This window comes from Hyperoodon ampullatus (genome assembly GCF_949752795.1).
Source record: "Hyperoodon ampullatus genome assembly, chromosome: 2".
NCBI lineage: Eukaryota > Metazoa > Chordata > Mammalia > Artiodactyla > Ziphiidae > Hyperoodon > Hyperoodon ampullatus.
Window position 1 is genome coordinate 99091324 of NC_136915.1, and position 10280 is coordinate 99101603.

Sequence of the window (10280 nt, forward strand, 5' to 3'; positions counted from 1 at the left end):
CTCTTTCTGAGCTACACGAGTCTACTAGTTTCTCTGTTATATGCTTAAAGCTGAATAACAAATTTTGGTAGTAAATTAACTCTGGCCCCAGAACAGAATAAGTGCTTATTGAAATCAGTGCCTTAGGATTGTTTTCACAAGCCAGGAACTTGATTTTCAACTTGACTTGAAATGCAGTCACCCCTACAAACACAAGTTCTTTTCCACAAAGTTCTGAAAGAGCGAATATAATATATATAATACGGGGGCCAAGAACACAGTCTCAGGAACCAGACTGTGTGAGTTTGATCCTGGCTCCACTGCCTACTGTATGAACTTGATCTGTTACTCAACTCTGTGGCTTAGTTTTCTTCTCTGTAAAATGAAGACAATAATAGTACCTGTCTTATAAGGTTATTTTGTGTATTAAATGAGTATGTGTAAAGCACTCAGACCAGTGCCTATCAAATAATGAGCCCTCAGTAGAAGTTGTTGCTGCTCTTACAGTTGGCATGTTTGCTGCTCCTAAACAAACACAGTTCTTAAAAATCAGATTAATTTTAAAGTATAAGGGAAATTTACTGAGCAAGATTTTTCCCTTACCTAACTCACTTTATGATGGTAAATTAGATACTTAAGGAAGTGTAATTAACATGCTTCCCTAAGTATCTATTACCAGAAATTGTTTAATGCCTTTTGTTGGGAGGATAGCGTTGTGAGGAGGGAGAAGATGAAGGAATAAAGATAATCCATAGTCAACCAGGAAAATTCTGAAACTGTTCATTCATGTACGTAATATCATTCAAAATCACATCTTTTTTTACACATTACTCTCAAAAGTCAATACTGTCTCTAGTGAAATCTGAGGTCTGTAGATACATACACACTGTATACATATAGATCTATATCTATAGATCTCAGATTTCACTAGAATGTTATTACTTTTGCTCTTGTGTAGGTTAAATAGTTAACAGTTATAAATAGCTATAAAACTATTAAATAGGGAATAGTTTTAAACAATTTGGCTGTAGAAGAAGGAAAGAAAAGATTTTCTTTTCCTGAAACTAGGTAATAAAGCCTAAAGCCTACCTCCCACTTATTTTTTTTAATTTCTTCACTATATTGATTATTATTTTCATAGGCTTTGTGTTTTATACCAAGATCTCTCCCCCTCCAAAATTATTTTGCATATCTTACACACATATAAATTACCTTTAATGTTTCAGCATATCAGTAACAAAAAAAAATGGGATTTCTGGCTTAATCATCCAAAATCAAGTCAGCATCAGGTATATATCCCTAATTATCTGTATCAGTATGGAGGTACAGAAAGCATTGTTTTCAGTGCAGTTATGTATTCACGCAGGCTATACACGTATCCATAATTTTTAGGTGGTGCCTGGTAGTAAATTTGCTTCAGGTAAACTTTTCACCTTTCTTTATTAGGATTTATACACACAATCTATACATGTACATAACAGATGTAATTTTTTTTCTTTTAAAAGGATCAAATATTTTGTCCTATCTTTATTGGCATTAAGATAATATAATCATTCTTTTTTATTATATGTTTTAAAAAAGTAATCTGAGGAACTCTCAGATCCAAGACTGAAATGGAGGTCGCAGTAGGGAAAGAGATTCACAGGCCACTGTCTTATTATTAGCATCATTGGTTCTACTGTTACCATCATTAAAATAAAAGGAAAGGACTTGACTTCTCTGGTGATATTCGGAGGCTTAGAGAAATACCCTGGGTTCTTTGAGCAGATTTCAGTACAGATTCCCATAATTGACTTCAAACCACTGTATTTCTTTTTTTCTTTATTCTTGGCCCTGTGGGCTCATTGCTGAATATGCTGTTTTGAATTGCATTGTGTTAGTTCAGGAAAGACTACTACATGCAGTGCTCTGATTTATTTGTGTGCCAAAATGGAGAGAAGATGTTTATTTAGGGCCCAGCTGTGATTTTTTTTTTTTTTTTTTTTTTTGCGATACGCGGGCCTCTCACTGCAGCGGCCTCCCCCGCTGCGGAGCACAGGCTCCAGATGCGCAGGCTCAGCGGCCATGGCTCACGGGCCCAGCCGCTCTGCGGCACGTGGGACCCTCCCGGACCGGGGCACAAACCCGCGTCTCCTGCATCGGCAGGCGGACTCCCAACCAATGCGCCACCAGGGAAGCCCCAGCTGTGAAATTTTTATCGCTTTTGAGGTTGAGGCCATAAAATGGAAATTGCCTTCCAAATCCTCATTAAAAGAATTTTACTGATATTTAAGAAAGCAACTTTATAGTAAAAACAAACAAAAACAGTGCAAATGTCTTCTTAAAGCTGATTTTAGAAAATGAGCTGTTTTGCAAAGGTAAGTGATTTCTATCTACTGCTTATTGATTACCCATTTCTTGACTTTTTCTTTTTTTTTTTTTTTTTTTTTTCATTCAAAGAGATGTTTTTTTACCAAAGGTTGTAGTTAGTTTTTGTTGGTTTTGGTTGGTTGGGTTTTTTGTGTGTGCATAGTTTCTGTTTTGGATTTCTTACCCCCCCACCCCGCCATTTTTTACGGAAAGAAATTATTTTCATGCACAAAAGTTAGTATATGGTTTACACATTGCAAAAAAACAAGACTTTTTTTGTGTATTGCTTCCCTAAAAGAATATATCCTTTTGAGATGTCTTGGAACTATCTTCTATCATATATATAACTTTAAAAAAAGAATGTCATCACTTTGGAAGGGACCCATAAAATCCCCTCACAGTTACTTTTACTGACATTTGATTCTTTTAAAAGTAGTAGCTGAGGACTTCCCTGGTGGCGCAGTGGTTAAGAATCCACCTGCCAATTCAGGGGACACAGGTTTGATCCCTGGCCTGGGAAGATCCCACATGCCACGGAGCAACTAAGCCCATGTGCCGTAACTACTGAGCTTGCACACTAGAGCCCGCAAGCCACAACTACTGAGCCCATGTGCTGCAACTACTGAAGCCCATGTGTTCTAGGGCCCATGTGCTTCAACTACTGAAGCCAGCATGCCTAGAGCCTATGCTCCGCAACAAGAGAAGCCACCGCAATGAGAAGCCCACGCACCACAACAAAGAGTAACCCCCGCTCGCCACAACTAGAGAAAGCCCCCGTGCAGCAACGAAGACCCAATGCAGCCAAAGATAAAAATTAAAAAAAAAAAAGTAGTAGTTGATTAAACGTGTATTAAACCAGGAGACACCTTCTGGAATCCAGTTAAGGCAAATGGTGGGTGTTACTACAGGTGAAGTTTCAGAATTCATTAGGTAGAACTGAAGACTTGCTATATAGTGTAATTTATTTGTATCTCATTCTTAAACTAAAAGACTTAAGTAGTGGCTTTATACTTAACTAAATCAGACATTATAAACAGGCATTCCCACATTCTTTGGAAGGAAGTATCTAATCTCAAAATGATACTTTGTTTCTGCTGAAATTTACAAAGCCTGTAAGAATATTTTATTATGCTCACAAGAAAAACTAGTCTAACAGCTTAGTAACCAATACTCTGCATTAATCCAAACGATTAAACCAAAACCTGTGTCCATTTAATCTGGTACACCTGAGAATTTAAGATTTTTTTTAATCTCTGAAAAATGAACTACATTAGATTGATATTATTTGGCTACATAATTTTATGGCATGAATCCAGAGGATTTTACCCTAGCTGTAGAGCAGACACCATGACCCAAGGGAGTTCTTATTCTTCCCAGTCTCAAAGACTATCGACATTCTGGGTAGGCCTGAGATAAAAGTGTTTCTAGTACAGCTTTCTGGCTGTTTCTATAGAGTGGATGCACTTTGATCACCCTGGGTATGTTCCAGGAGGATGAGGACAGAAAGAGAAAGACTGGGAAGGACAGTGTGTCCACCCTCCTTGATCTTGAGTGTGAGGTGAAAATGGCAATACTTTTAATACTTTTTAAAAGTGATTGAGTCAGTGCTGATTTTTAAGTGATCACCTGGTGAGACTTGGGGTTCCTCTGACTTCTGCTTTCCCTTCACGTTGCCTCAGATTTTTTTGTAGTTAACTTCCTTTTTCCTTCTTAATGTGGGGGCAAGGTGTGTCTTCATAGTATTTCAAAAAAGACTTTCTATGTAGAGAGAGAAAGGGAGAACATCTTAATCTATTTGATAAGTTTACACTGAGCACCTACAATATCCAGGGTTCTAGAGAGAATATAAAAATCAATTCAAACATAAACCTACATTCAGGAGCTTATGTTTTGGTGTATGTGGCTATCATATATGACAGAAGTGAAGAGGGCCCTAAGAATGTTTATGATTCTTTGCCCCTACATCTATAGCTTGCTTACTTGGTTTGTGGTCCAAGCCATTTACTAATTTGCTTGGCTTTTGTAATGTTGCTGTTTATCCTTTGTTCTTTCAGAGAGCAAAAATTTCCATGATCCTAAAGCATTTTCACCAAATTTTAAATACAGTTGTGATGCAATGCAGTTCAATTGTGGCACAGACTACTGCTACACTAGAGTTGGCACTCGTTTAGTGCCCTGGCCTTAATACAGGCATGCCCCTGTAATGGATTAATGCTTCACTTCTTTTGAAATCTAAGTGAGTGTAGTATTTCCTCCTTTGCCAGACAGGTCCTTTGTCTTTGGAGGGAAAAGGAAACTAGACAGAATATTGAATTTCAGCCAGGTGCATCAGACTTAGATTGTAATATCCTTAGTTTTCTGAACTGGAGCAAAAAAATCTCTTGGAGTTCAAAGCAACCATGGTGTTGATTTTCTCCTTTATTGAAAACAAGCTTTGAATTTGGACTGTAGGGTTTGGAGATCAGTTAGAGAAGGAAGGAGACAATTTAAGATGCTCTGTGAAGTTCTGGGCTTAAGTTTTAAGTTGACCTATTTCATTTTAGAAAATTAAACACTGCCACAGTACAACTTGAAATTTGAATAGTTGATTTCCCTTTTTTTTTTTAGACTGCAGTTTTTGTAAGAGGTCATAGAGTTTGTAAATAAACTGAGTTCTTGAGAGTTTTAAAGAAATAGAGTAGCTTAGCATTATATTTATCAATTTTACTGGGGTTTTATACATACAAAAAATGGGAAGTGTCACATTCCTATTTGATTTTAAAAGTGTAAACATGGGCTTCCCTGGTGGCACAGTGGTTGAGAGTCCACCTGCCAATTCAGGGGACACGGGTTTGTGCCCCGGTCCGGGAAGATCCCACATGCCGCGGAGCGGCTGGGCCCGTGAGCCGTGGCTGCTGAGCCTGCGTGGCAAAAAAAGAAGTGTAAGCAGCTGGCATCCCTAAAACGTGTAGACAGCCCTGATTAAAATGTCTTCATTGTAAGAACTCATTGCCTATTAAACTACTGTGGGCTTTTGGAATCTTATTCCTAGAGTCATTTGTTTCACTTAATAGAATATATCATTTTACTATTCCTTTCTTTTCAGTCCATATTGGACAAAATTGGAGACTTCAGAAAAGCTAAAAAGAGATGTGCAAAAAGAAAGAAAATCTTAAATGATTTTTAAGATTTAGTATTATATAAGTGTATTTCATTTTAAATGAGGTATATTGTGTTCACAAGGTTAGATACATGATCTCAATGCACTCAGCCCCCATTACTTTAGGTAAATCAATTCATATTTTCAATATACTGTAAAAATTTATTATTTACTTCTTCTGAAAAGTAAATGTCTATGTTAAAGTTTTGGATTCACAGTTATAGATCTGTACCTGCTTGGGTGTGCTTCACATATTTTTCGTCCTGTCCCTGAGTTTGCTCTGCTCCAATCAGAATCTCTTGACATCAACATGGGAGCTGTTTCTACTCTTATGTGAAGCTACAATTTGAGATTACAGAAGCTGCTTGAATATGAATGCCTTCTTAGTTGCTCTCTACTTTTACTAGCTGCCTGTATTCTAACAGTATGGAATTGGGAATTCTCTAGTTTGCAGATGTTTTAAATCTAGTTGCAAATATTTCTAGTCCTTTATGCTCCATGCTTTCACTCATAACAATTAGTAACAAATTACAGATTTAGCAGTAGAGTTCAAAAAATGCACAAAGATAAAGGAAAAGTACACTTCTTTTATTAAAAGGCCAGAAGATAGCCTGGTTCGTTATTGCCAGATTTCTGGGATGCATTAGGTGAACTTTATTTAACTATGACATGAGCTAATAAAGTTGGATCAGTTATTTTTTTAAAGTTGGTATCAGAAGTCAGATTAATTCTTATGTAGTCTCTCATTTCTTGAGACTTTTTATATTGTTTATAATGGAAAGGTTAGGGAAACTTCCATTAATTTAAGTATTTACTAAACTAGAAGGAATGGAGAATATATCAGAATATGAATCAAATGTTTGCTTTGTTTTCTTATTTTGATTTATATATATATTAATTGTTTTCTCTCTCTACCCATTAAAGATTCCAGTGCTGAATATTCAAATGAAAATTTTTCCTGCACTTTGTACTGTAGCAGGGACCATATTTTCCTGTACAAATTACTTCCGTGTAATCTTCACAGGTGGTGTTGGAAAAAATGGATCAACGATAGCAGTAAGTATTTCTTAAGATTTCCAATGATTGTGCTAGGACCTAGTTTTGTAGTCGCTTTGTTTTTCATTTGAATTGTTATTTGAATTAATTAAAATCATTGTTAATTGAGAGTTTCTACTTAGTCTTAAAGAAAAAAAACCCTGAAACTTCTCAGTTTTATTTACACATGTATACATTTATATGCTTATATTTGCATATTTTTTGTACATGCAGACACACACTTTTATACACACACATATATATATATATATATTTTTTTTTTTTAAGTGCGATCTGCTTTGTAAAATGTCTGGCCTCTTAAGTAAAATCCTCAGTTTGTGCCTAACTAATCTATGCTGCTACTTTTCCTTAGCTGTTCTGGTATTCAGTTATAAAAACTGCTGGCTCTCAGACACTGTGAGGTTCTTAGAAGTTCAAGTTGATCTGTCTTCCATCAAGCAAATCGGTATAGAATACCACTAACTCCTCACTTCTCTTTACTCTGTACAGGGAACAAGTGTCCTTTCTCCTTTTCTCCATATTGGATCAGTAATTACATTAGCTGCAATGATCTACAAGAAATCAGCAGTTCAGCTTTTTGAAAAGCATCCCTGTCTTTATATATTGACATTTGGTTTTGTATCTGCCAAAATCACCAATAAGCTTGTGGTAAGCACCAGAGTTTTTGTCTGTTTTCTTTTTAACTTTCATCTTATTTTGGTTTTATGGCCATAGTTTTCATTTCATAATTTCCTAAGCAGGTCTAGAGTTTGCTGTCCTCTAATCAAAATCTCTTGATGTCAATATGGGAGCCATTTTTACTCTTACGTGAAGCTACAATTTGAGATTACCAGAAGCTCCTTAAACCTCTACGACTCTTCTTTCTATCCACATTCTTCATTCTCATTCTTCATTCTCATTCTGTACACTCAAGTTAAGGGTCTTTGTGAAAAGCATATTTAGAGGGACTTAGTTGGCATGGTATATACCTTCGGTGTATAGCTTTCACACCCACTTCGTGATGTTGTTTTAGTTTTGAAAATTCAACAGATATTGCTAAAGAATTCTTGAACTTGATATTTGATCACAATACTGATTTACTGTGTAGCTCACAATTGCTTTAATATAAAAATGCCTGCCTACATCACCGATTCTCTTTATTCATAGGTGGCACACATGACTAAAAGTGAAATGCATTTGCATGACACAGCATTCATAGGCCCAGCACTTTTGTTTCTGGACCAATATTTTAACAGCTTTATTGATGAATATATTGTACTTTGGATAGCCCTGGTAAGTTTTGGACTGTGTTCTATTTCATGATTTGGAGGTTACTTGTTTTCTTGTTTCAGTGGGCCAGTCCTGAGAGATAGATCATATAATTGTAATGATTTAGAATACTAGAAAACCACATTTATGGGCTTCGTGGGAGTTCCTCATGGCTTCATCTTTGAGTCATTTTTTGTATTATTCTTATTAGTCCTGGCTCATAAATTCCATATTTCTAACTGTAAAGCAGGAGTTGGCAGACTATAGCCTGTGGGCCAATGGCCAGTTTTTGTAAATAGTTTTATTGGAACACAGTCATGGCCATTCATTTATGTATTGTCTGTGGCTGTTTTCATGCTACAGTGGCAGAGTTGAGCAGTTGTGACAAAGAGAGTATGGTCCACAAAGCCTAAAATATTCATTAAGTTTGTTGCTCCTTGGTGTAAAGGAAAAATCTTTGAGGAAATTGAGTTGTTAAATTTTATGGAATTGAAGGTGAATTTCAAAAGAAGAGAAGAAAGAAGCCTCTCCTCTTGGCTTTTAGTTATCTTAGGGATGGCCTAAGCAGATTGCTGAGAATCTAATAGTACCTTTCTCTATTTTTTTTTTTCAGGTCTTCTCTTTCTTTGATTTGATTCGCTACTGTGTCAGTGTTTGCAATCAGATTGCGTCTCACCTGCACATACATGTCTTCAGAATCAAGGTCTCTACAGCTCATTCTAATCATCATTAATGATGTAATTGATGTTATAGGAAGCTCATGTTTTCTGCCCGAAAGAATCTGAACGTATTAAGGAGAATGGGGTGGTTAAGAACAAATATAATTTATAATAACCAACGTTATATATAACTTTTATTCTTTGTTATTGGTAACACTCCTTAACTATCCCTGTGTGAGAATGGGAATGTCAAGTTCCATCCCGTAAATTGTACATGTTGTCAAACAGGGTTGGCCCAAGAAAGCATGCAAGAAAAAAATGCCATGTGTTTGTAATCATCCTGGATTCATAGTAAAATTGTCATGGGGAGCAGATCCCCAGTGGTCGAGATTTCTAATGTAGAATATTTGCAGGCCAAAAGATGGTTGCTTTATAATTTTAACAAATCATCATCTTTTAGTGACGTCCTTGTTTAGTATCTTCTCAAGCTTTCTTTACTGAGGAGCTCAGCTTGTGGCACAGATATATCTTGTGAGGTGGAACCTAGTGATAAAGATCTTGAATTTGGATTGAAAGGTTTCCTATCTTTACATTATTGAGGAAGTCATTTTTTTTATTGCTCAAGAAATGGTATCTCATGGGCTTGGGAAATCCTGTTAGCATGCATAATAATGTGGTAACTTTGTCGATCCATTTTATTTTTTTAAATAAATATATGATCTGAAAGCCAGTCTTCTTCTCAGTTTTATTCAGTGGAAAGATAAACTAAGTTTTAATGTTGTTTTTAAAATTTTTAAGCAAAATTTATTTCTGTTCTTTAATAAATGAGGAAATTCAGTCAGCTACATCATCATTATGTGTCCTGTGACCTATTTTGTATAAAACTGTATAACTTAAAACACAGGAGTGCTATGTTCATTTTCCCTCTTGGTAGATTTTTTTGGTTGTGGCTGTCACCCTTGAGATTATAAATCTTTTTTTCCCTTTGAGAAAACAGAATCATAATCTTAAAAGTCCAAAGGGGTTTAATAGTCACCTGGTCTAGGAATCTCAAACCCTTCCCCCAGATTTTTAATTAGAGAGGCTTGGGCCTCTCGAGGCAATTATTGAAAATTTGCACTCTCCTTTTCTGGCTACTCAGTATCTGTACAACAGTTTGAAATGAAAACCAGGTGTCCTCAGTAACTATAAACCAGATCTGTTTCCATTGTATATAGTTCAGTTGCTTGAATGAAGAGGGAGACAAGCGGAAAAGGTTTAAGCTATTGACTAAAATGAGGTATCTTATTATTGATTTTTATTTATACCCTGTTTCCGTAATCATGGATACACAATAGCTGTGCTGCCTTGCCTGGCAACCGGAACTCTTCCTTGCACTTCTAATGATTTCATGAATTCCATGTAATCTTGATTAGCAATGACTGTGAAACCTTTCATTTCTTTACTAGAATATAGCAGGAAGGGGAAGTTTCTCACTGCCTTTGCTTGCTAGCAACTTCTCCAGCATCTGGAGTAGAGAAGTACATACAGAAAAATGCTAGGGCGGATCAAATGTTGCAAGCTAGGACAAAGGAAAAAGAAGGAGGGATAATTAAGTAAAGTTATGTCATTGTCTTATTATATTAGATGGACAGAGCAAATGTTAATTACCTACAGTGGAAATTGAGGTCTGGAGAAGCTAAATGGCATACCAGTGTCACAACAGTTACTCCTTTTCCAAATGGGGACTAGAATCTAGATCTTCTGAATCCTAATCCATTGTTCTCTCCTACACCACACTAGGTTTTAGTGGGCTGAAGCTACAAACTGAGATTGTAGAATCTTTTTCAGCGTAAAGGAAATCTGGAAGA

The 10280-nt window shown here is 36.2% G+C and overlaps 1 protein-coding gene across 2 annotated transcripts in view; it reads left to right on the forward strand.

The window, feature by feature from the left end:
• Nucleotides 1–9283, forward strand: part of CEPT1 (choline/ethanolamine phosphotransferase 1) — a gene marked incomplete at its 5' end in the record, with an annotated part of 30275 nt that extends 20992 nt beyond the window's left edge. For both annotated transcript variants that reach the window (XM_079698285.1, XM_079698286.1), the window contains 4 exons: nt 6392–6523; nt 7013–7171; nt 7670–7795; nt 8385–9283. In XM_079698285.1, the coding sequence (XP_079554411.1) occupies nt 6392–6523; nt 7013–7171; nt 7670–7795; nt 8385–8504 (537 nt within the window). In that variant the 3' untranslated portion in view covers nt 8505–9283. The remainder of the gene's footprint in view (nt 1–6391; nt 6524–7012; nt 7172–7669; nt 7796–8384) is intronic.
• Nucleotides 9284–10280: the final 997 nt, after the last annotated feature.